The 23,863-nt window shown below is 65.6% G+C and overlaps 7 protein-coding genes across 7 annotated transcripts; 3 read left to right on the top strand and 4 right to left on the bottom strand.

Annotated features, from left to right (window-relative positions):
• Positions 1-547: 547 nt before the first annotated feature.
• EMIHUDRAFT_458508 (hypothetical protein) lies at positions 548-2,798 on the bottom strand (the record flags this gene model as incomplete). Its single annotated transcript, XM_005773183.1, has 6 exons — positions 548-782; positions 865-1,216; positions 1,290-1,684; positions 1,946-2,014; positions 2,085-2,387; positions 2,694-2,798. 6 exons carry the CDS (start codon positions 2,796-2,798, stop codon positions 708-710), a joined length of 1,299 nt encoding a protein of 432 aa, XP_005773240.1. The 3' UTR covers positions 548-707.
• Positions 2,799-2,976: 178 nt separating this feature from the next.
• On the top strand, positions 2,977-9,169 carry EMIHUDRAFT_458507 (hypothetical protein; the record flags this gene model as incomplete). The annotated part of the gene is made up of 18 exons (XM_005773182.1): positions 2,977-3,283; positions 3,457-3,590; positions 3,664-3,744; positions 3,840-3,945; positions 4,020-4,108; positions 4,414-4,499; positions 4,642-4,699; positions 4,774-4,813; positions 4,890-4,930; positions 5,067-5,153; positions 5,229-5,279; positions 5,351-5,418; positions 5,926-5,987; positions 6,029-6,108; positions 7,247-7,390; positions 7,465-7,515; positions 7,634-8,275; positions 8,370-9,169. 18 exons carry the CDS (start codon positions 2,977-2,979, stop codon positions 8,838-8,840), a joined length of 2,598 nt encoding a protein of 865 aa, XP_005773239.1. The 3' UTR covers positions 8,841-9,169.
• A 182-nt stretch (positions 9,170-9,351) lies between these two features.
• On the bottom strand, positions 9,352-10,681 carry Lhcf40 (light harvesting protein). The gene is made up of 3 exons (XM_005773181.1): positions 10,549-10,681; positions 9,999-10,422; positions 9,352-9,882 (listed from the first exon to the last, which is right to left on the bottom strand). Exons 1-3 carry the CDS (start codon positions 10,666-10,668, stop codon positions 9,719-9,721), a joined length of 708 nt encoding a protein of 235 aa, XP_005773238.1. The 5' UTR covers positions 10,669-10,681; the 3' UTR covers positions 9,352-9,718.
• Positions 10,682-11,356: 675 nt separating this feature from the next.
• EMIHUDRAFT_369020 (hypothetical protein) lies at positions 11,357-11,924 on the bottom strand. Its single transcript, XM_005773180.1, has one exon. It carries the CDS (start codon positions 11,916-11,918, stop codon positions 11,652-11,654), a length of 267 nt encoding a protein of 88 aa, XP_005773237.1. The 5' UTR covers positions 11,919-11,924; the 3' UTR covers positions 11,357-11,651.
• A 2,856-nt stretch (positions 11,925-14,780) lies between these two features.
• On the top strand, positions 14,781-16,137 carry EMIHUDRAFT_419203 (hypothetical protein). Its single transcript, XM_005773179.1, has 3 exons — positions 14,781-14,913; positions 15,040-15,463; positions 15,582-16,137. Exons 1-3 carry the CDS (start codon positions 14,794-14,796, stop codon positions 15,743-15,745), a joined length of 708 nt encoding a protein of 235 aa, XP_005773236.1. The 5' UTR covers positions 14,781-14,793; the 3' UTR covers positions 15,746-16,137.
• Positions 16,138-17,602: 1,465 nt separating this feature from the next.
• EMIHUDRAFT_241821 (hypothetical protein) lies at positions 17,603-18,017 on the bottom strand (the record flags this gene model as incomplete). The annotated part of the gene is made up of 2 exons (XM_005773178.1): positions 17,603-17,675; positions 17,749-18,017. 2 exons carry the CDS (start codon positions 18,015-18,017, stop codon positions 17,603-17,605), a joined length of 342 nt encoding a protein of 113 aa, XP_005773235.1.
• A 2,967-nt stretch (positions 18,018-20,984) lies between these two features.
• On the top strand, positions 20,985-22,326 carry EMIHUDRAFT_241818 (hypothetical protein; the record flags this gene model as incomplete). Its single annotated transcript, XM_005773177.1, has 3 exons — positions 20,985-21,866; positions 21,969-22,073; positions 22,237-22,326. The coding sequence occupies 3 exons, from the start codon at positions 20,985-20,987 to the stop codon at positions 22,324-22,326; spliced, it is 1,077 nt and encodes a 358-aa protein (XP_005773234.1).
• Between the last annotated feature and the right edge of the window lie 1,537 nt (positions 22,327-23,863).

The raw sequence follows: 23,863 nt of genomic DNA, 5'->3' as shown, positions 1-23,863 counted from the left end.
ACGAGAATCGGAAGGGGAGGATGCTGAGCGGCGATTGCTGAGGCATGAGGAGGATCGATCCGGATTTTAGTAGGCGCCCGCCGCACGCGAAGAAAATTTGGGCGGAGCGCCGTACTGTGTAAACTAAGTATCGATCACGGTGGGAGTGGGAGCCTCTTGGCCCCAGGCCCGTGCCACGGCAGACTTAGCCCGCATAAGAGGCTGCCGCCGATCTTAGACCGCGTAAGCACACTGCCGTGCGGAAATGTGACGTCCTGACGTGCACACTTAGACCCGCTCAGCCTCGAGGCTCAGAACTTAGACTACTACCCAACCAGTCTCCACAGTGGGCCTGGAGCTGGGGAGTCCGGGGTGCACACTCACGCCTCACCACCCGCTTCGAGCCTCTCGGCAAACTCGGCCCAATGCTCGCCACGGCAAGGCTCGCGATACACGGCAATGCATCCCGTGGTAGGATCAACATCACCGTCACCGCAGGGTGGCGTGGCTGTGGCTGTGGCGCGCATCCCTGATGGATGTTCGGACATGGCGACGCAGCTAAATCCTGAAATCCTCCCGACGGGAAAATTCTTTTCTGCGAACGGGGGCGCACGACCACCCACGAGGGCGGTCGAACCACATTGCGCACTGCCGAGGTTTTGACGCCACGCCAACGGAAGTCGTCGTGCCAGCGGAAGTCGTGGGTGGCTCACACCTCGGCAGTGGAGTCAAGACCTCGGCTCGCTCTCGGAGTGCGCGGCGTCGGCAGTGCGCAGCGCCCAGGCCGCCGCTTCATCTGCCAGCTGTGCACCACGTGCGATGCGGGGTCAGCAAGGCAGGGAGAGGTGATGTCAGAGGGTCTGGAGAGTGCGGTGAGGCGCACGCCTCCTGCCAGCCCTCCTCGCCAAGCAACCAGTGCCCGCGCCCTTGCAGGCGGTGCGACTCACCATTCACGAGCCTGGCAGTACGCCGGGTGTATGGCGTTGCGCGGTCCCGCGTGCCGCCGTAGACAATCACGGGCTGCGTGACCAGGTCTCTTTCTATGTAGCCCTGGCTGCGTGAGCACGAAAACATCCGTCCGATTGGCCACCACAGCAGGTCTGCGATGGCAGCCCCCGACTCGGGCCCAAAAAGTGCTTCCGCCTTGTCGCGGACCTCCGGGTCCGCTAGCCGGTTGAAGAAGCCGAATCGACGCTCCCACCTCGACACATGCTGCACAGGCCGCTTCCATATCAGCCTACGAGGCGTGGGAGACGTTAAATTAGACAGAGGAGAGTGCGCATCTCACTCGACCCTCGCGTGCTAATCACTCGTCGAGATGGCGCGCGAACAAGATCAGCTGCGAGAAGGCAGCCGGTGCCGCGCCTCCGATCACGTTTGCCGGAGCAGCGGGCGCCAGCAGGATTGCAGCATGTCCAATGCCCCGCTCCAGAAGCTTCAGGGCAATCAACCCGCCCATGGAGTGGCCGCAAAGGACCAAGAAGCCTTCCACGCTGCGAGCGAGCTCCGCTAGGTCGTCGCAGTAATCCTCGAGCCTCAACTTGCCAAGGCTCCTTGGAGCGGGAACTTCGTCGTGGTGCCTCAGTGTCGGCGCCAGCGTGTGCACACCACCCGCTTCGAGCCTCTCGGCAAACTCGGCCCAATGCTCGCCACGGCAATGCATCCCGTGGATCAACATAACCGTCACCGCAGGGCGTGGCTGTGGCTGTGGCGCGCATCCCTCTCGCGATGGCTCTTCGGACATGGCGACGCACACATCGCCGGGGCGACGCACATACGTTTCAAAAAAAGAAATTGCGCCGGTTTAGCCAGGTCCGCTGGGTTGTTGTTTTCTTTCTTTCTTTCTTCGCGCATTCGATCATGGACGAGGTCCGGGAGGAGGCGCCGCTTGAGCAGCGTTGGCCCGTTGGGTTTGCGCACGCCCCGCCCGGCCGTCGGGCAGCAGGAAGTGAGAGGGGCCGTCCACCTCGACCGCGACGCGTGACGAGGGCAGCGCCAGGTCGAGCGAGTAGCCGGTGCGCGGCTCGAGATGCTCCTCCTCGGAAGCCGTGCTGTACGGCGGCGAGGGCAGCCGCGACGGAGCGTTGGAACTCAGAGATCGTCACTTGCGTGTCTTGCATAGCGTCGCGGCAAAGCTGGCGCTCGGAGGTGGGGAGAAGATGCTGCCCGTCTGCTCCTCGCTCCAGGGAGAGCCAGAGCTGCCACTGGTGAAGCTGATAGCGGCCCCCGACGCGCCACGTTGACGGATCCCGCGCGAGCGAGTCGTTGATCACGCGCGAGCATACGGCAAGCAGTGCCTGGCGAGAATGGTCTGCCGTCGCATTCCCAAGCAGAGAGAGCTCCCAAGCAGAGCTCCCAAGCAGAGCTCCCAAGCAGAGCTCCCAAGCAGAGCTCCCAATCAAGCAGAGCTGCGTGCGCCCGCAGAGCACACCACAGTGTCAAGTCGTCCGAGCCAGACTGTTCTTCACCTTTCTACCTACCTACCTACCTAGGAAGAATTTAACGACAACAACTCTCTCTCACAGCAGAAGAATTTAAACAAAACAACTCTCTCTCACAGCAGACAGGCTCGACACAGGTGCGAAGAATAGGAGGAGGAGCAGGAAGAGCTGAAGAGCTCAGCGAAGAGGAGCACCACCTACGGGTAAAATAACACGGGGAGGCACCCTTGGCGTGTCTGCTGTTCGTAATCATAGAGAATCGATCGGCTCCACCCAGCCCGGACGACTGCGTAGAATCCAGAAAACAAACACGCCGTGGCCCGCCGCAGGCGCCGATTTTTTCGGATTTTTTTTTTGCAATTTTTTACTTGTTTTCATGGGAATTCGGCGGCCATGCTATCACGCCTTGCGACAGCCTGTCGGCGCAGCTGACCGTGCCATGATGCACAATTGACCACCTGCATAGCTCGCGGCCTTAGTATCAAGCATTCAGTGACGACCTGATCGTACGGCCAGTAGGAAGGTGTCCTTCCATCGTGTGCACGCTTCTGGCGCAATGCGCGTCGCCTCGGATTGGCTGCTGGCACTCTCGAGGCTATGCCTACACAGCCTCGCGCGCATGGGCAGTCAAGAGGGACCACGCACCTTCTCAGGACAGCGCCGGTGCCTCTCTCTTGGAAAAAGAAATTGCGCGCGCGACATCGGCTCGTCGGCAACCACGAGGCCGGAGGGCCCGATGGGTGCCGGAGAGAAGCCATGCACAGGCCAGGCGTCGGCAGTCTTCGTCATTGGCCTCGTGGCGGGCACCGGCTGCGTCATCTTCTCAAAGACTCTCTTTGAGCTCAAGTCCGAGGGCCTGAACGGTCGCCGCAACACGCCAGCAGCCGCGTGAGAGGGAGGGAGGGAGGAGGGCGGTTCGACGGCGCACACCCGGGCTGCGCGCCCGCACGACGTCGAGCGCATCGCAGTGGCCAGACAGCGGGCCCTCGCGCGGGCGTGGGCTGGTGCCATGACGCGCCTCGGTCGGCGTCCGCAGGCGAGCTGCTTCCGTTCAAGCCGCAGGTCTTCCAGTCGTGGCTCATGTTCTTCGGCATGCTGTTCGCGCTGCCGATGTACCTCGGCACCGAGTGGCTGCGCGCGCGCAAGGCCAGGCACGACCCCGCCCTCAAGGCTTGCCAGGGGCCGGAGCCGTCGGCGGCGCGAGCGAGCCCATCCCCGAACCTTTCCCGGAACCTTCGCGTAGGCGGCGATGGACGCAGAGCCGCCGGTGACGGTCAAGACGCTGCTGATGCTCGGCCTCCCCGCTGTCTTCGACCTCCTGTCGGTGCGGGTCTCCGCGCGTCCGACACAAACGGCCGACACCCGCCGCCGGTCGATGGCCGCCTCCTCTTCAGCGGCTCGCGGTTCGCCTGCCGCCAGGTGCTTCTGATGGTGGCGGGTCTCATGCACATCTCGGCGTCGATCTGGATGCTGCTGCGCGGCGGAGGGATCGTCTTCGTCGCGCTGATGAAGCAGTTCGCCCTCGGCGACCGTCTCACATGTGGTTCCCCGACACTTCCGGGACACACTTCCGGGACACACTTCCGGGACACTTCCTAGGCGACCGTCTCACTCCCGCCATGTGGTGGGGTGTCGGCTTCATCGCTCTCGCGGTGACGATGGTCGGACTCTCTCCGATGCTCGCAGAGGCGCCCCGCCGGCTGCACCTCGCACCTCCACCTCGCACCTCCGCCCGCACCTCCACCCGCACCTAACGTGTATCTCGACTGCATCTCGACTGCATCTCGGCGTCATCTCCGCCGGAGGGGCGAGATGAGACACGTCCCCGACACGTCCCCGACGCCGTCCCCGACACGTCCCCGACACGTCCCCGACGCGTCCCCGACGCCGTCCCCGACACATCCGAGATGAGACACGTCCACGACACGTCACGACACGTCCCCGACACGTCCCCGACGCCGTCCCCGACACGTCCCCGACGCGTCCCGTGCAGGCGCCCTCGCCGTCGGAGGGCGACGCTGCGCCCGCGGCCGACAGCAGCGGGCCGCTGGCCGGCATCGCTCTCACCATCGCGGGCACGTCCTGCCCGTCGCTGCAGTACGTGATTAGGAATTCACAGTGGGTTCACGGTTGAGTAATTCCTTAGGCACGTTCTGCCAGTCGCTGCAGTACGTGATTAGGAATTCACAGTGGATTCATGGTTGAGTAAGTAATTAGGCACGTTCTGCCAGTCGCTCCAGTACGTGTACGAGGAGAAGGTGATGGCGGGAGACGTGCAGGAATTAATTAATATTAATTCATCAGTTATTTAATTGATTGATTAATTAATGAGGTGATGGCGGGCGACGTGCAGGCGCCGCCGTGGCTGCTGATCGGGATGGAGGGCTTCTTCGGCGCGCGCCTCTTGCACGAGCGGCGTCTGCCCGACCGCTCTCGGTGCCGGACTGCCGGCTCTCTCTCTCTCTGCAGGCACGCTGCTCTGCACGCTCGTCGTCTACCCGATAGCGCAGGCAGCCTCGCCGCCGCATGACGGCATCTCCGGCAGCCGCGCTGCCACTGCTCTGACTCGCCGCCCTCCCCCCGCCGCCCTCCCCCTCGGTACCCGAACTCATCCCCTACCCCCACGGTACCCGAACCCCCGCGCAGATCGCGCCCGGTCCAGACCATGGCGTCGTCGAGTCGCTGCCGAACACGCTGCTGCAGATCGAGCACTCGCAAGCGATCCAGCGGATGGCGCTCGGCTTCTGCGTCCTCGTCTTCCCCCTCGACTCCACCCCCGGTGAATGAATGGGTCACTCTGAACCACAGGCGCTCGGCTTCTGCGTCCTCGTCTTCATCCTCAACTCTTTCTCCGTGCTGGTCCCCCTCCTGCCCCCCCCCCTCTCGGCCCGCTGTGAAGAGCGTCTCTTCACGCCGCCCTCCCTGTGCAGGTCACCTTCATGCTCTCCTCGGTCTGGCACGCGATCCTCGACAACTTCCGGCCGATCACAATCTGGATGTGCAAATCTCCCCATCTCTCCCCATCTCTCCCCACATCTCCCCCTCGACAACTTCCGGCCGATCACACTCTGGATGTGAGTGCCCGAGATTACCCGAGATTACCCGAGATTGCCCGAGATTGCCCGATCACAATCTGGATGTGCAGCTTCCCCCTCCCTCCCTCCCCCACCCCCGCGCCCACGAGAGTGCGTCGGAGGACCCCGGCCATGGCGCGAGATCGCGGCAGGTGCAACCTGTACATCTTCCATGCCACGGACGGCGCACACGGCGAGCCGTGGAGCAGCGGCTCGTGCACTCATAATAATTGGCAGCTCATGAATAGTTGATTAGTTCATTAGGCGAGTCGTGGAACAGCGGCTCGTACCTCCAGCTCCTCGGCCTCGGCGTGATGCTCTACGGCCCCCCGCTAGCCGAGATCTCGCCGAGATCTCGCCGAGATCTCGCCGAGACGCTTGCGAGCCCTCGGCCTCGGCGCGGCGCTATACGGCCCTCGCACCCGACAAAGGCTCCGGCTGCCGCCGTTTGGGGCGACTCAGTCCCGATCCTCTAATAAAAAGGGTAATACTGGTCTGGCATGATAATACTGATAGTGATGAGATGCCCCACAGGCGCCGCCGCCTACAATAAGAATGAGAACGAGAATGGGAATGAGATGCCCCCCTCAGGCACCGCCGTCTACAACGGCTCCGTCAAGCTGCCGTGGAGCCCGGACGGCGAGAACCTTCTCGGCTCGGGGCTCTTCGGCGGCGCCTCGCCTGGACGAGAGTACCCGAGAGATTACCCGAGATTGCCCGAGATAGGCTCGGAGCTCTTTGGCGGCGCCGCGTCGCGCATGGCGTCGCCGGCTCTCGCCCGCTCGCCACTCCTCACGGGGGCGCGCCTTGGACCCCCCCCCCCCCCTCCACCCCCTCCACCCACTCCACCCCCTCCACCCCCTCCATCCCCCGCCCCCCCCCGCCCCCCCCCACCCCCTCCACCCCCTCCACCCCCTCCACCCCCGCGTCTCGGAGCCCCGCACGAACCTGCTCGGACCCCCCAGCACGGGCCGGTTCGGACTAGGCGCGCCTCTCTCCTCTTGGCGGAGCAATGGCGACCAGCCCGTACGCACAGGCGGGCCGCCCCGCTCTTCCGCTCGCCGACCCTCTCCTCCCGGCCGGCCGCTGAGGCGTCTACAGCGGCGGCCGCGCGGGCGGCAGCGCGGCCGCGACGCGGGCGGCGGGGCGGGAGGAGGGCGGCGTGTTTGGGCGGCAGGCCGTGTTTTGCCTCTGCACGCGACGGCTCTCTCGCCCTCGCCGGCCTCCGGCTGCCGCAAGGCGGCGCGCGCGGGAAACCAGTCGCGCATCAATCTCCATCCCAACACATCTCAGCTCGTGGTAGAGCTCCCTCCGGGAGTAAGAGGCGTATTATGAGAGTATGTGTTTGCGGGTTGCCCATCCGCTGGTGACAACTGGAGTGTGGGGTGCGGTCGTGCGTAGCGCCGAGTTCAATATTCACGGGCGGGGTACGGCGGGAGAGATCAATCAAGGCCGAATCGTCCGGGAAAGTCCGGAAGGAGTTGACCCGAAATGAGAGCAGCGGAAGGAATCTGAGCCGCGCTCTTCCAGCGTCTCGCCGCACACAATGAGCTTCCAGAAGCTGCTCCCATGGATCGGCATCCTCTTGCTGCCGGCCATCTTCTACCTGGCGCTCGCTGGAGAGGGCAGCAACGAATAGATGAAAGACGCACGGGCAGCGTTTTCAGCCGGCACACGACGACAAGCACACGCTCGCCACACGCCACGGTTGTCTTAGGTACATTTGTGTGCAACTCCGCCGCCTTTGATGAGGGGAAGGCCCTCATCGTCGAGTCAGGGTGCGAGCTTGACGGTGAGAACCTGGGCGCGCTCGTGCACTTCACTTGCCCAGTGCAGCTTGACACCGCAGCTGTAACCGAGAGCGTCACGGGGGCAACCGTCCGTGGCGCGCTGACGGTACGCGCCGCGCTAATTCACCCCACTCACGCGAGCCCTGCCATCGGGAGCTGCTCTGGTGTGCCTTGCCTCAGGTCACATCGACGGTGCAGATGATGCTCTGGACCGAGAGGAGCTACCATGAGGTTGGCGGCGCAACTTGCTTCTGCTACAATACGACTTGGACGAGCATGGCAGCCGGCACAGGATAGCGGGAGAGTTTCCATGTACAGACAGTTCACGCGAGTGAGCCGAGGTGTGTAGGTGCCACGGATCGACCAGAACCACCTCCACCACATCTGCGGCGACAACGAGCACGACCCCGGACCTGATTGCCGAGACGCGGTCCCAACCAGCGAGGAGCTGTCCCTCGATACCTCTGGGCTCGGAATCTCTCACAGCTACGCGGAGCGAGTCGGTCTCGGGTTGGCAGGCGAACCAGCCCAGTTTGAGCTGAGCAAGGAGAAGCTGCTGCAGATGACGAACATGGGCCTGCGAACTGCGCCCATCGACATCCCGCCGCCCGCCGGGTGGTGGACGCAGAGCAAGCAGGGCGCGCAGAGCATTGACCCACTGGGCAGGTTGGTCGGCCAGATGGGCAAGATGGAGCAGGCGGAGGAGGGCGCGGTCCACTTCTACAAGCCTGTGGACGGCGTCTTCTCCTCGAGCCGGCCCGCCAAGCTGGGGGACCGGCGAGTGATGATGCAGGCATACACCGCCGAGAACGTCTCGGCGATTGGCAAGCAGGTTGACAGCTCGCCAGGCACCACTGAGCCCTACGAGGTGGGCAAGAACAACTCGTGCGGACACGTCTCGCTAGAGCTCTACATGAGTCAGGCGCTCCCCGCAACGGCGATGTTTGAGTTCCTCCTGGCGCACGTGAATGCGATGTTCATGCAACTCCGGGTCGAGTGTCTCCTGCTCTTCTTTGTGAACATCAGGAGGACTTGCACCGTCAAGACCGTCGCTTTACAATCACATCGTTCCGCCGCGTGAATAGGTCGCCTTCGTGATGATCGGTGGCCCTCTTAGCGGGGCCCCTGAGATCATGCCGAGCGTCGGGGCTTACTTTGCGGGCGTCTCAAAGTGTAGCGTTGCTTTTGCGGCCGCATTCTTTGCGCTCGGGCTCTGGAACTTTGCAGGCGCCATGGCCTGGCTCTCTCACAATCCAACAGTCGGCGATGAGCATCTTGGCGGTGCGATGTGGTGCTTTCTCATCGGCATCATCTGGCTCCGCTGGTCCAGGCCCAAGCATGGCGTTGCGTCCCGCGCCTTCAGCTACGAATCAGACACGAACAAACCAAAGGAGACTGTGGGGGAGGGCGGCTTCTTCTCCAGCGTGATGAACAAGATCGAGAGCGCGACGGGCTTGGACATCAACGGCAATGGGTCGGTGGGCCGCCCGACGGTCCCGAAGCCAACGCAAAAGCAACTCAAAGCGATCAAGGATCGGGCCGCGGCGATGGTGTGAGGAGGTGGCCCCGACCCAGATAGAGCCGTAGCGCGTGTATATTACTCGCCTACTGCTGCAGCTCGAGCAGCCGGGCCGCCCGGCCACGCCAGCGAGCGTCGACCGAGCGACGCCGGGACGGCGAGATATTGGGCGGCGCGCTCGAGCCGAGCGAGAGAGGATCGAGACACGTGTGTAGAGAGTGAGCTACTTGGTGCGCTGTGACGTGTGGCTGTGAGGAGGCGGGGCGCGACACACGCGCGAACCGCGATCACAGCGTTCAGTGGTCGCTCAGTGCGCGCGATAGCGAGAGATCCACCGGTCCTCTCTCTTAGTGCTCGCGCGGACCACAGCCGCTCACACCACTCAGAGCCACATAGCAGGTAAGGTAAGGTAAGGTAAACTTCTCCACACACACGAGGTGGTGGGGCAAGGGGGGGCAACCCTCGCGTCTCATAGCACATTTGGCCTGTGCAGTTCGCGGCCCCCCCGATTGTGGACATATTGGCCACCGTAATCAGTCATCCACCTCTCGTTCTCACAGCAACGTATGTAAGAATAGAGCGACTACCCACTCCACACAGACGACACCACAGGGCGACAGCTCACGCACGATAATATACCCATAAAAGCCACGGAGTCAAGAGACAGAACGACTTCCACACCCGAACATGCCCTCTGGCCCCGCGCGCGCGCTGTCTCGGCGGCGGCGGGGCGCAGTCATGGAGAGAAGATAGAGGGGGCGCGGCGGGCGCGAAGGGAAGAGTCGCCGCGGCGAGGGGACTCGCCCCCTCGCTCCTCGGCGCAACATGCCCGCGCCGCCGCCGCCGCCCCCCTTGGCCGCCGCGGCTCAGGAAGAGAGGGGGCGGCCGAGGGAGAGGGGAGGGGGGGGGGCGCGTCTACAGGGCGGAGGCGGCGGCGTCGCGCGCCACCTCGGCCGCCTCCTGCGAGAAGTAGCCGCCGAGGAGGAGGCCCTCGAAGTTGACGTCCTGCTGCGACCACGTCTTGCCCGACACCGCCTCCTGCGCCATGAAGCCGGCGGCGGCAAGCATGCCGAGGCGGCCTGCGGCGGGGGTGCGGGGCGGGGTGAGCCCTGCGGCGGCCCGGGCGGCGGCCGCCTCGCCGCGGGGCGTGGGCGCGGAGGGAGGGCGGGGAGGAGGGGAGGGGCCGGGGCGGCACCGTGCGACAGCTCCTTCTCCTGCATCTCGCGGAGCTCGGCGGGGTCGGTGGGCTTGAGGCCGAGCGGGTCGAAGCCGAGGTCGCCCGGGTAGTAGTCGGCCTTGAGCTTCTGGATGTTCTCCTGCCCGTCGCCCGAGTACGGGTTCTCCCACCCCTTTTGGATGCGCAGCGTCTCGCAGATGCCGATGCCGAGCGTCATGAGGAACCAGATGGCCGGCGGCAGCGCGGGGATCTGCTCGATGGCCGGGCCACCGTCCGCCGAGAAGAGCGGGTGGAAGCCCTCCTGCACCAGGAAGCCCGCCGCGGCGAGCATGCCCACGCGGCCGTGCGTGAGCTCCGCCTCGCGCCACCGGTAGACCTCGCTCTTGGAGGTGCCCTCGAGGAGGTTGGCGGGGTCAAAGTTGCCGGCCGGGGCGATGTTGCCCTGCGAGCGGGGAGGAAGAGGGGCGGCGACGTCAGAGGGGGTGAGGGGATGGAGGAGGGGGGCTGGCGCCGGCGGCGAGTGAGCGCGGGCTGGGAGTCGCGAGCGCGGAGCGTGGCGGCGGCGCACCGGCAGGCCGTAGGCGAAGTCGGCCTTGGAGGCGACGGGCTCGGCCGCGACCGCCTTGACGGGGCCGCTGCGGGGCGCGACGTTGAGGGCGAGCGAGGAGGAGGCGAGCGCGAGCGACATGGCGATGACAAAGGATGCTTGGTTCTGGGAGGTGTCTGCGAAGGGGCGCGGAAACGTCCTGGCTGAGAAAAGAATTTCGCGTTCGCTTGTCGTGCGGAACACAAAACCGAGATCATCCGTAGAGGCACGAGTGTTCAGACTATAGTCGAGCGCGTCGGAGAGGTGTTTCGAAGAGAGAGTGGACCTGAGCAACAACATGACCTGTAGGCAAATGATCGGAGTGGGAGTCAGAAATGTGGTCCTTGCGCGAGGGGAGCTCGATAGACTCGAGGGGCCAGGATACGCCGCGAGGAGGACGGAGTTGCGCCGAAAGGCGAAAGAAGCCGCGAGAACAAGGGACCGGCAGGCGGCGGCGCCGCAGGACGAGACAGAAGAGAACGACGCGACAGAGGAGGAAGTGACAAGGGAGAGAGCGACGAGAGTGGGACGGCCGCGAGGTGGCACGAAGGTTGAAGCGAGAATCGGAGAGAGACTGCGAAGAGAGATAGGAAGAGGCAGACTCCCTAGGGTGGGCGACGGATAGCGCACCACACACCTCTCCTTAAAATCCCTGTGTGGTGGCGGTGTGCCGTCCTCCCATCCCTCCCTTGGATTGTCTGTTTTCTTTCTTTTCTTTTACAAAACCGAGACGTACGAAAAGAAACCCGACGGCCGCAAACAAAAACAAATCTCAGACACGACGGCACAACATCTACATCTACATCTACATCTAGGAGAAGAAGAGACGCACATGTACGTACAAACCTCCATTCACATAAACGCACAACCCCGGGCCCCGAAACAGAGTGACAGTCAGACATGCAACACGGGAACCTCCATTCACGCAACAGACAATAGCGTCGCTGTTCACGGGCCCGGGGGCGCCTTGTCCCGCAAGTGAGGAATTCGCGCAGGAATGCCGTCGTGACGTGGTGTGCACGCCGAGCACCTAGCCTCGGGCCGTCGCGCCGGCTCCCTGACCCCCAGACACTCGGCCCAGCGAGTCACCCAGAGACGCCATGTAAGAGCTCCACCGCCGCCTGCACGTTCGCCGCGCTGTGCCGCAGAGCCCCTCGCGCGTCGGTCTCTCCGTAGCCCATCTCGAGCAGCTGCGCCACGCCAGCCTCGAACTTGTCGTCGGCAGACAGCCGTGCCGCCGCCCGATCCTCGTCGGTCTTCTGCCGCTTGGGCGGGTGGGCAGCAGGGGGAAAGAAGCTGGTGATGGATGGCGTCCCATGGACGACGCGCGGAGGATCGGCCGGCGAATCCATCTCCGCTTCAGCCGCGCCGCCGCCCTCGTCGTCGACGAGGTTGACCACCGCTGTCGGCATTCCCAACGGCGGTGCGGCGGCGGCGGCGGCGGCGGCGGCGGCGGCGGCGGCGGCGGCGGCGGCGGAGGCGGCGGATGCTGCGGACGCGGCGGCCGCGGCGGCGGCAACGATCTCATCATCAGTCGTACGTGAACCACAAGCACCTTCAGTGCACCCTCCATCCGGTCCGCCGCCGGCGCAGCATCATGCGCGTCGTGAGCCAGCCCGGCGACAAGCAAGTTGTCAGCCTCGAGGCCGCGCGCCACCCTGCCGCAGGACTTGTCGAGGGGCTCACTCTTGTCCTTCTTCTCCAGCGAGTCGAGCTTGACCGGCCGGCCACTCTTGCAAGCGAGCTGCGGGTCGAGAAGGCTGAGAGAGATGCCGAGGCGTGAAGGGGTGAGGCGGTGGCGGCGGCGGTGGCGGGCACTGCGGTCGAGCAGCTCGCTGCAGAGCGACCAGAGCTGCAGGTCGAGCTCACGTGACTCGTCGCTGTCGCCGGCGGCCAATGGCGACACCGGCGTGGTGCGGCCGCGAAAGGGGACGACGATCGGCACGACGGCGAGCGAGAGCGACTGAGAGATCTCGTTCTGCGGTCGCCGCTCCTGCACGCGCGCGTCGTCATCGTCGACGGCCTCGCCACGCACGCGCTGGTAAAGCTCGCGCGCGAGGCTGCCGGGGCTGCTGCGGCCAGGCCCGGTCGGGCCCTCCTCGCTTCGCAGGAGCGACTCCAGACGGTTGAGAGAGAGCTCCTGCGCGTCTCGCAGTGACGGAGCGCTGCCGTGAAGGACGGTGGCGGCGACAGCGGCGACGACGCCGGCGGAGCAGCAGCTTCGTTGGCCGTCGGCGGGCAGCACGGCGAGGTCTGTCTGGGAGAGGAGGGCGTCCACCTCGTCGGGCGTGATCGCGGAGACCACGCCGCGGCCACCGCGTTCGGGCTTCGCCGCGCGCGACGCGAGCTTTGCCACAGACTTGAGAAGGCCGAGGCCAATTGACACGTCGAAGCCCAGCGCGCGCGAGCGGCGGCGCACCTCACCAGCGAGGCGCAGTGTGGCGGCGACATCAGCCGTCCCCGCGTCGATCCACACCTCGTCGAGGCTCGTCGGGTGCGCCTCGATGACGGCGTCGGCGGCGATTTTGCGCCACAGCGCCACGAGCCGTGCCGACCAGCGTCGGTACAGCGCATACGTCACGCGGCCGGAGCTGGGATCGGTGGGCACGTGGATGAGGCCCGGCGACACATTCTGCGCCTTGAAGATTTCGCGCGCGTCGGCCGGCGACATGTGCTTGTGCACGCCCAGCTGTTTCGCGTGGTGGTTGACGGCGATGATGTCGTTGTGCTGCTGCACCGCGAGCGCCTTGCCGCGTGGGTACTTCTGCGGCTCCTCCGCCTGGTGCACGTGCACGAAATAGGCGTCGACGTCGACGTGAAGTTTGATGCCGCCCACGCTCGTGCGAAGAGAGGACGAGGAGGAGGACGGGCCTGCTATAGCGCTCATCGGGCCGCTGCTTAGAAAGATTCTTAAGATACAAGCCTCTCTCACAGCACGAAAGAATTCTTAAAATACAAGCCTCTCTCACAGCACACTGGCGCGACAAGGGCGCAGACTGGCGCGGACTGGCACACACACAGGCTCACCACCGGAGCCGCCTAAGCGACTCCGTTAAGAACGGCAATGCACTCCGCACCATGCACAATGCCGCTCTCCCCGCACGCTAGCTCGTTCACCGTCTGCCACGCCACGGCGGTGTGGAGGACGACAGACAAGCGCTGCATCTGCAGCCCGTGCCAGTTCTTGGTGGTCCATGTGACCTCGTCCAGGTGCTGAGCGTGCGAAAGTTTATTGCTCAGCTGGTTCGCCGCCTCCCTCAGGGTGCTGCGAACCTCCTTTCCAAAGCCTCCGAAAGCCTCAAAATCAAACAAACGTAGATCGCAATCCTGCTGCCGCGCAAAGGGGTAATCGCCAGGCTGCTCCGTGAGCTTTCTCTTGGGGGCATCCTCCTCCTCCCCCTCCTCCCCCTCCTCCTCGGCCTCCTCCTCCTCCCCCGCCTCCGCCGCTGCCGTCGCTTCCGACGGAGACCACTTGCCGCGCCCTTTGACCAACTTGCTTAGAAAGAAGAAAATCAGGGGGCGCGCTTCTTAGCTCCTCGGCCCTTGGGTTGTCTGTTTTCTTTCTTTCTTTCTTCCTCGGCCCTGGATGTGAGGTTACCGACTGCACTCCAAGTGCTCCAAGTGCGCACCCCGGTAATCTGTGGTGGCGCCGTCCTCCCGCTTGGCGGGTCAACTTTGCTGCCAGTGCGCGCCCATCCCGTGCCCAGCGTTGTGCGAGAGCAGAGGGAGGCCGTTGTCGGTAAATTCTTTTCTCAGCCGGACGTTTCCGCGCCCCTTCGCAGACACCTCCCAGAATTCCTCACTTGCGGGACAAGGCGCCCCCGGGCCCGTGAACAGCGACGCTATTGTCTGTTGCGTGAATGGAGGTTTGTACGCACACATGCGTCTCTTCTTCTCCTAGATGTAGATGTAGATGTAGATGTTGTGCCGTCGTGTCTGATTTGTTTTTGTTTGCGGCCGTCGGGTTTCTTTTCGTACGTCTCGGTTTTGTAAAAAGAAAGAAAGAAAACAGACACGCCAAACGAGGGATGGGACGAGGACAGGGTCCCCACCTGCACGAGCAGGATTTTGGAAGAACGATCAGGGGGACAGGTGGGGCTCTCCTGCTCCTGACGTCTCGGTTTTGTGTTCCGCACGACAAGCGAACGCGAAATTCTTTTCTCAGCCAGGACGTTTCCGCGCCCCTTCGCAGACACCTCCCAGAACCAAGCATCCTTTGTCATCGCCATGTCGCTCGCGCTCGCCTCCTCCTCGCTCGCCCTCAACGTCGCGCCCCGCAGCGGCCCCGTCAAGGCGGTCGCGGCCGAGCCTGTCGCCTCCAAGGCCGACTTCGCCTACGGCCTGCCGGTGCGCCGCCGCCACGCTCCGCGCTCGCGACTCCCAGCCCGCGCTCACTCGCCGCCGGCGCCAGCCCCGCTCCTCCATCCCCTCACCCCCTCTGACGTCGCCGCCCCTCTTCCTCCCCGCTCGCAGGGCAACATCGCCCCGGCCGGCAACTTTGACCCCGCCAACCTCCTCGAGGGCACCTCCAAGAGCGAGGTCTACCGGTGGCGCGAGGCGGAGCTCACGCACGGCCGCGTGGGCATGCTCGCCGCGGCGGGCTTCCTGGTGCAGGAGGGCTTCCACCCGCTCTTCTCGGCGGACGGTGGCCCGGCCATCGAGCAGATCCCCGCGCTGCCGCCGGCCATCTGGTTCCTCATGACGCTCGGCATCGGCATCTGCGAGACGCTGCGCATCCAAAAGGGGTGGGAGAACCCGTACTCGGGCGACGGGCAGGAGAACATCCAGAAGCTCAAGGCCGACTACTACCCGGGCGACCTCGGCTTCGACCCGCTCGGCCTCAAGCCCACCGACCCCGCCGAGCTCCGCGAGATGCAGGAGAAGGAGCTGTCGCACGGTGCCGCCCCGGCCCCTCCCCTCCTCCCCGCCCTCCCTCCGCGCCCACGCCCCGCGGCGAGGCGGCCGCCGCCCGGGCCGCCGCAGGGCTCACCCCGCGCCCACCCCGCACCCCGCAGGCCGCCTCGGCATGCTCGCCGCCGCCGGCTTCATGGCGCAGGAGGCGGTGTCGGGCAAGACGTGGTCGCAGCAGGACGTCAACTTCGAGGGCCTCCTCCTCGGCGGCTACTTCTCGCAGGAGGCGGCCGAGGTGGCGCGCGACGCCGCCGCCTCCGCCCTGTAGACGCGCCCCCCCCCTCCCCTCTCCCTCGGCCGCCCCCTCTCTTCCTGAGCCGCGGCGGCCAAGGGGGGCGGCGGCGGCGGCGCGGGCATGTTGCGCCGAGGAGCGAGGGGGCGAGTCCCCTCGCCGCGGCGACTCTTCCCGTCGCGCCCGCCGCGCCCCCTCTATCTTCTCTCCATGACTGCGCCCCGCCGCCGCCGAGACAGCGCGCGCGCGGGGCCAGAGGGCATGTTCGGGTGTGGAAGTCGTCGCGTTCTCAGCGCGTTCTGTCTCAGTGTCTCTGAGGCCGGTCTGCGTCTCGCTCTCAGATTTTGGTATATACTGTGAGGTCCTGTCACCTGTGGAGTCGAGCTGTGTGGTGTGGAGTACGTTGCTATACGTCGCTGTAAGAAAGAGCATGGGAGGGCGCACAGAACGGTGCAGTAGCCACTATATACTCCGTACTGGGCTGGGTTTTTAGGCATTGTGGGGTTGGCACTCCCATCGACCCTCATGACCTCCTGCGGTCTCTGAGATGGACACCAGTGGGTGTGGGACCACAGCCAGGATACACTCGAAGGCTGGGTAAGCAGTAGAGGTCGATACTCGACGCGTCCCACATGGTATGTGTCGCTGTCGGCACGCTGTCGACAGGACGTCGAGCGACACCGGTGGCAGTGCCACCCAGGAGTGGTCGGGCGGTCTCCCGTCATGAGAGAGTCACCATGTGATCCGTATGATGATTCCTGACAACCGCCTCAGTCAACTTTCGTCACAGTTCCCGCTCTGAGAGGAGCTGCGGGTCAGTTTGACAGCTGGAGCTGTGTCGCCGGCGTGCGGCGGCCTGCCTCCGGAGGTGCCTCTGAGGTGGACATTTTTTGGTCACCGTGAGAGAACGCGTTCGAATTTTACTCCGGAGTTTCAACTCCACACGCGCACCGGCCAGGGCTACAATAGTGCCAGTGAGGCGAAGGCGCGAGTCGGAAGGCCGCGACCGTCAAGTGTTCCCGTCATTTTCCTACAATCGCTGTGAACCCAGCCACGTAGGTAGTCCGTACTCACGTGTGCGGTAAGGTGTAACACTAAATCTTTTTAAAAGGACACATGGGGCTATCCGGTAGTCCGTACTCACGTGTGTAACACTGTGCTCTAGAACGGTGCAGTAGCCACTATATACTCCGTAGCGGATAGGCCGATGACTTGCCCGCCCGGTTTTGAGCTTGCGTCCCAGTCGCTGCAGCAGCTCTAGCGCGCGCGCGGGGCCAGAGGGCATGTCCGGGTGTGGAAGTCGTCGCGTTCTCAGCGCGTTCTGTCTCAGTGTCTCTGAGGCCGGTCTGCGCCTCGCTCTCAGATTTTGGTATATACTGTGAGGTCCTGTCACCTGTGGAGTCGAGCTGTGTGGTGTGGAGTACGTTGCTATACGTCGCTGTAAGAAAGAGCATGGGAGGGCGCACAGAACGGTAGCCTCTACCCCTTCGGTCCGTCGAATCTCGGCGCGGCAGATGCGACGCCGAGACTGACGAAACCTCCCTGTGGTGGGCTGCTGAGCCTCCCCACGCTCGACCTTTGAGGTAGTATGATGGAAGGTCGATGCCCGGAACGGCCTAAGCTCAGCTGAACCCCACGCATAGACCTCCTCGAATCACCTCAAAGGTAAGGGATGGCAACTCCACGCGCTGTCTGCAGAGCCCGTCAATACAAAATCCCCGTCAGGCGCAGACCCGTCTGAAGCCGCTGCTGACGCACAGCCGGCGGGTCAATCAGACACTGGGTGCTGGCCGTCGATGGGCTGAAGTGTGGGTTGCAGGGACAGCGCGCGAGGAACTGAAGCAGAATGCATCGGTCTGGGTCCTATCGACGCCAGACTCGACCATATGCCGACTACCTGCCTCCATTGCGGAGGTAGGCGAGGATGGACTGCCACTTGGCATCTGTCCAAGTCTGGGGAACCGCACTGGCATCAAAGATAGTTCGACGACAACAGACATTCAACGCACACCAGTTACTTTGACTGTGCGCTGACTCACGCGTCCCCGCGCCCGTAGAGGAAGCGAGGCAGTCGAAAGACGAGCGCGGTGCCGTCAACGACGACACTCGGCTCGGCTGCACCCACCGCCACCACGGCAATCGCACCGACAAAAACGATAAACGTAGAGAACCGCAGGAAAGCATGGCACCGCACGCGCCAGCAAGGCACGAATGACGTCTGAGCGAAGCCAAGCCTCTCTGCGACTGTATCTGAAGGCGCGGTAGCGGTAGACGGGCAAGCCACAGCTGGCAAGATGCCGATCGCCATTGACCTTGCTCGAGCCGCGGCGAGCCCTGAAAGTGGAGCGTGTCAGGATCGATTGCTCGGCTGTGAACTGACCTCGCTGTGAATGTGACCGCCGTCACAGACACTATTGTCCATGAATGGTAGACTGAGAGTAGAGTAGAATCGGGTCGAGCGACCGGCCCAGTCGACCGTCCCCTCCCCTCAGCAGAGCGGGCGAGAATCCTAAAGGATTCACGCCTCCACACCTCACTGATGCAAGGCGGGGTACTCCGGCTCTTGCTGCTGCTGGGCGCCGCGCGCCGTTCGGCCGCTGCGGACGGGTATGGCTCCTTCGTGCGCAACACTATTCCGGACACGGCGACCCGCGTCGTCGGCATCGATGCCCAGTCGGGCCAGCCAGCCCCAGCACCGGCGCCGCATCGGAGGGGTTCCAAGGACGACCAGAAGCGGCAAGAGAAGGAGGCGCAGCACGCAAAATTCAAGTCGGGCGAATTGCCGCTCTACACGGTGTCCGACCTGGAGTGCGGCACGTGCTATTCCGCCTCGGCCCACACGTGGGACGTGTCCCTTGTCGACGAGGAGAAACGCTTCCAGGTCGAGAAGCGAGCCTTGAAGGACGTCGACCCGGCGCTCATCATCAAGACGATCAGCTCGGAGACGCCGCTGCACATCGTGGCGGATCCGGCGAGTGCCAGCAAGCTGCGGCTTCTTCAGGAGCCCGGCGCGTGGAGGCAGGCCTTCAACGAGCTGAACCCAACTCTGCCCGGCGTCGCCAGCGGCGAGCTCGACTGGCAGTTTGGCGACACGGCGACGCGATGGGGCAACATGGCAGGGTCGCAGCCGCACACCGACGGGCACAATGACAATTGCCAGCCGCTCTTCCACTACCAGGTGGCGGGCAAGAAGCGCTTCTTCTTCCACACGCACCACAACACGACCGCGACAAGGGACTTTAAGCACCTCGTCGGCGCGGGCTTCATCTCGGACTCCGTCTACGTGGTCGACATCACGGCGGGCGACCTCCTGGTGTTTGTCAACTGGCTGATGCCGCATGGCATCGAGTACGTCGAGCAAGGCTCCGAGTCCTACTCGGGACGGCTGGACTTGAAAGGGAATTTCGACGCGCTGCGCGATGTGTGGAAGACGGATGCCTTCCATAAGGAGCGATGCGGCGACGTCGGCTGCACAATCCATCCGCGGATCACGCGCTGCTTCACGCCGTGACTTTGATATTCGGTTGTCGACGTGCTGTGTTTTGATTGAGGTCTGTGTCGGATTCTTGTGTGCGTGTGCGGACACGCGTCCGCTCAGCAGGCGGCGAGACGCACGCTCCAGGTGTGCATGAGAAATTTTAGTAGTGACAGAGCGGAGATGCTTTGAAATTAGTGTTGAAAGTGTAAAAGAAAGAGCGAGGCGCATTGGGCGCCCGGATCCGCGCCGGGTTAGCCGCGTGCGACCGCCGTCCGTCCCGTCCGAACACCAGCAGCAGCAATGCCCTCCTCTCAGTCTGACTCATCATCATCCTCGTCCTCGCCTCTCAGTCCCGCCACTCGACCGCGGCCACCTGCTCTCCATACTTGCCGTCCACAGACTCGTTGATCGTCTCCTCTAGCAATGCCCACAAGGCCATACTGCGCCGCCGCCACCGCCTTGCCGTACACCACGAGCTTGGTATATGCCAGCCGTGCTTTCGCGGGAGTCGTCTCTCGAGCCGCGTCCCGTCGGCACTGTCCCCGAGTGCCCCGCCTTGGCGGCACACACTCTCGACCAGGACAGTCCGGCCTACGGGAACGTGTGGCGCGCCGGCGACGATTGCGGCGTGGTCGTTGTGAAGCGAAGATGGCACGACCACCGCCCTGCTTCGCAGACCGGGCAAGGAGGGGCCTGCTCCCGTTCCGCGAGGAACATGAGGTCTCCCCCCTCCCCCCGGCCTGAGCAGCTACGGTGGAAGGCAGCCCCGTGAGTCGAGGGCGGCGCGACCATTGCGCCGACTCAAAGACCAGCTAGCTGGCCCGTTCAGTACAGATGGTCTCGCCGCCCCGCTCCGCGCCGCCCGCCGCCGCGCCGCGCCCCCGCCCGACGATTATTAATGCCCCCGACTGAATACCTCCCCCCAACGGAATTCTGGAATACAATCTATTAATAATTAATCACTCCATCAGCAGCTCAGCGCTGATCGCGCTGCACCTATGACTCGACCAGTGTGAAGGTGAAGAGATAACACCGAGCGTGCGGGCAGCTGGCGGGCGGGAGGGGCAGCAGGAGCAGCATCATTGCCATCAGCAGCAGCAGAGGAGCAGTGCCGCCGCGTCGCCGCCGCCGTCCGCGCGCCGCCGCCACCGTCCGCGCGCCGCCGCCAGCCCGTGTGTTGCTGCAGCCGCCTCCGCCGCCGCCGCCCGCCTCCGCAGTGCCCTCGCGCCCGCGGACAAAACCAGTCATATATCATGAGCCAGTTTTGCAGAGCGTACAAGACCTCCATGACTCCGTTGCACGATCGGCCGGCGTTCGAGCCGGCGCTCTTATGCCGCCGGCTCGCGAATCCCGGTGGTCCGTGTCCTCGCGGAGCGACGCGGATCGCGCGCGTGTGCGCCTGCGACAAGACGAGACGAGACGAGACGAGAAGTAGAAGCGAACGTCGATGTTTTTGCTGCCGCGGCCGGGCCGCGACCTCCCTTTTGTTTTGGCGCCGATGCAGCGCCGTCTCTCGCCGCGCGAGATGGCGCCGCCGCGGCGTCGGCGCCGCGATCAACCGCGCTCCAGCAGCGAGCGGTGCAGAGCGGCTACCGACATGACAGTTGGCGACGGCGTCTCATCGAAGGCACACTCACACACACTCACTCACTCGGGCGGGCAGAGAAAAAAAGAAAAAAAAACCTCCCCATCTCACGCGCTGCTCCGTTACCTGGCCGTGCGCGCCCCTGCGCTCACCTCCGCCGCCGGATCGGGCGCCTGCGGCGCCGCTGAGTTCGCCGCTGCTCGCGCGCGACGATGGTCGCTCAGCCCGAGGCGGGCGGCGGCCTCGCCAATCTCGGCAACACCTGCTTTATGAACTCGGTCCTGCAGTGCCTCGTGCACACACAGCTGCTCCACAGATACCTCGAGAAGCGGCAGCACTCGGCCAAGTGCCGCCGCCGCCAGGGGGAGTTCTGCCTCTTCTGTGCGCTCGAGGATCTGGTGCAGCGCACGTTCGCGCAGGGCCCGCGGAGCCCGGCCTTTGCGCCGCGCGCGATCGCCAACGCCCTGCCCGCAATCGCAAAGGGGTTCCGGCTCGGCCGCCAGGAGGACGCGCACGAGTTTCTGCGGTACGTGCTCGAGAAGCTCACGAAGGAGGGCAGCGCGGTGGTCGAGGCCGCCCGCCCACCGGGCGTGACTGGCAAGTACACGGCGCTGCAGTCCTGGTTCTCGGGCGCACTCCGCTCGCAGATCCAGTGCTGCCACTGCGGACACGAGTCGAACACGCAGGACCCTTTCCTCGACCTGTCCCTCGAGCTGCGCGCCGTGGGCGGCCGCGTGGCGCCCGACTTGGACGGCGCGATGACGCAGTTCTGCCAGGAGGAGTTCCTCGACGGCGCAAACAAGTACAAGTGCGAGGCCTGCGGCAAGCTGCGGCGCGCGCGCAAGCAGTTCCTGGTCGAGCGTCCGCCGCGCCACCTCTCGGTGCATCTGAAGCGCTTCTCGTTTGGCGAGGCCGGCGGCGGCTCCGGCAAGATCTCCGCGCACGTCGCCTTCCCCGCGACCTGGCAGCTCGCGCGCTACTCGGCGGCGCGCACGCGGCTCGGGGTGGAGCAGACGCCGCCGCTGCCGTACCAGCTGTACGCCGTCGTCTGCCACGACGGCGGCTCGACCCACTCGGGGCACTACTACTGCTACGTCCGCGCGATGGGCAAGCCCGGCAACGGCGCGGCCGGCGGCGGCGCCAGCGGCGGCGGCGGCGGCGGCGGCGCCCGCTGGTACCTTCTCAACGACTCCCAGGTCAAGCTGGTCCGGGAGGCGGACGTGCTTCGCGCGCCGGCGTACCTCCTCTTCTACCTCCTCCCCCAGCAGCACCACGAGGCGGCGATCGCGCACTGGAGGGATGTCGTCGCCGCCGCCGCCGCAGCGTCCGCCTCGCCTGCCGCCGCCGCCGGCCCCAGCAGCAACGGCCCCAGCGGCAACGGCGGCCCCAACGGCAACGGCGGCGGCGGCGGCGGCGTGGCGACGGCGAGCGCCGCGCGCCTCCTCCCACGCGCCGTGTCTCGAGCCGCGTCCGGCGGCGGCGTCTTCGGCCCGCACCTACCGCGCTCGGCCGCGCCTCCCGTCTGCTCCGCGCCGCCCGTGGGCGGTCCGGTGATTGGTCCGGTGATTGGGCCTCAGCTGCCGCCGCCGCCGGCGCCAGCGGCGGCGGAGCAGAACGGGGCGGCCTTCCCCATTGGGCCACAGCTCCCTCTTCCGGCGCCGCTGGAGAACAGCCACGCGAATGGGTGTGTCGGGCCGCAAATCGGGCCGCAGCTCCCTCCGCTCCCGGCGGCGAACGGCGGGCCCGCGACGCCCTCCTCGCCGCACCTCCTCCCGCCCGGCGCAGCCAACGGACCGCCGCCGCCGCCGCAGCCGCCGCAGCCTCCGCCGCAGCCACCGCAGCATCCACCCGCAGAGGACATTGCCGCCGCCGCTGCGCGGTCGCCATCGCCGCTTCGGTCCTCCGCCTCCTCCTCCCGCACGGCCGGCCCGCGGCCGTTCCTCGACGTGCGCAGCGCCTTCCGGACGTGCGCAAACGGCCCGCCCATCGCGCGCTCGTGCGCGGTTGCGGGGGGCGGAGGGGGCGGCGGCGGAGAGGGCAGAGGGGTGGAAGGCGGAGAGGGAGGCGGCGGAGGCGGCGCAAACGGCGGTGCAAGCGGCGGGTCAAACGGCGGTGCAAACGGCGGTGCAAATGGCGGTGCAAATGGCGGTGCAAACGGCGGTGCAAATGGCGGTGCAAATGGCGGTGCAAACGGCGGTGCAAATGGCGGTGCAAATGGCGGTGCAAACGGCGGTGCAAATGGCGGCGGCGCCCGCGGCGGCGGCGGCGGCGGCGGCGGCGGCGGCGGCGGCATTAAGGTGGGGCCGTCACAAGCAGGGGTGGAGACGCAAAACGGCACAGCCAGGCGGGAGAGCTGCGGCGGTGCTGGAGGAGGCAGCGGTGGAGGAGGCGGTGGCGGAGGAGGCGGTGCCGGAGGAGGCGGTGGTGGAGGAGGCGGTGGTGGAGGAGGCGGTGGTGGAGGAGGTGGTGGTGGAGGAGGCGGTGGTGGAGGAGGTGGTGGTGGAGGAGGCGGTGGTGGAGGAGGCGGTGGTGGAGGAGGTGGTGGTGGAGGAGGCGGCGACGGCGGCGCGTGTAGCTGCTCTTGTGCGGGGTACGGCGGGGTGCCCAACGGCGGAGTGCGTGGCAACCATGGCCCGGCGGGTGGCGGGGGTGGATCAAGTGGTGGGCTGAACGGCGCGCCACTCGCCGCTGGCACGCGGTGCTGGTACCTGCTGGCGGGTCCGCAGGGCGGCGGCAGGTGCACTTGCCGCGCCTTGCCTCTGTTGCCGCTCCCGCCGTGCTGCCCTTCAGCGCGGTGCTGCCCCGCACCGTCGCCTCTCCCCGCACCGTCGCTTCCTCTCTAGACCCCCCCCCCCCCCCTCCCCCCTCCCTGTTCGCTCCTTTCCTCCCCTCGCCCCGCCGCACCGGCGCTACCTCCGCCTCAACCACCCACCGCCGCCCGCCCCTGCCCACGCAGCTCCCCGCCCCCACGCACCTCCCCGCCCACGCAGCGCAGTACCCCGCCCACGCAGCACCCCGCCCACGCAGCACCCCCGCCCCCACGCAGGTGCCTTGTCGAGGTGCTCAAGGCACACTACGACGACTCCCCCCC

The sequence above is a fragment of the Emiliania huxleyi genome, assembly GCF_000372725.1.
Source record: "Emiliania huxleyi CCMP1516 unplaced genomic scaffold EMIHUscaffold_343, whole genome shotgun sequence".
In the NCBI taxonomy this organism is placed as follows: Eukaryota; Haptophyta; order Isochrysidales; family Noelaerhabdaceae; genus Emiliania; species Emiliania huxleyi.
This window is presented reverse-complemented; position numbering and strand designations above follow the sequence as displayed.

What these genes read in the sequence shown, in the direction of transcription:
- Lhcf40 (XM_005773181.1), bottom strand. Translation starts at nt 10,668, where the DNA reads ATGTCGCTCGCGCTCGCCTCCTCCTCGCTCGCCCTCAACGTCGCGCCC. An exon ending in ACTTCGCCTACGGCCTGCCG is followed by an intron (nt 10,423 to 10,548) that starts GTGCGCCGCCGC and finishes CCCCGCTCGCAG; the next exon opens with GGCAACATCGCCCCGGCCGG. An exon ending in GGAGAAGGAGCTGTCGCACG is followed by an intron (nt 9,883 to 9,998) that starts GTGCCGCCCCGG and finishes CCCCCGCCGCAG; the next exon opens with GCCGCCTCGGCATGCTTGCC.
- EMIHUDRAFT_369020 (XM_005773180.1), bottom strand. Translation starts at nt 11,918, where the DNA reads ATGGATTCGCCGGCCGATCCTCCGCGCGTCGTCCATGGGACGCCATCC.
- EMIHUDRAFT_419203 (XM_005773179.1), top strand. Translation starts at nt 14,794, where the DNA reads ATGTCGCTCGCGCTCGCCTCCTCCTCGCTCGCCCTCAACGTCGCGCCC. An exon ending in ACTTCGCCTACGGCCTGCCG is followed by an intron (nt 14,914 to 15,039) that starts GTGCGCCGCCGC and finishes CCCCGCTCGCAG; the next exon opens with GGCAACATCGCCCCGGCCGG. An exon ending in GGAGAAGGAGCTGTCGCACG is followed by an intron (nt 15,464 to 15,581) that starts GTGCCGCCCCGG and finishes CGCACCCCGCAG; the next exon opens with GCCGCCTCGGCATGCTCGCC.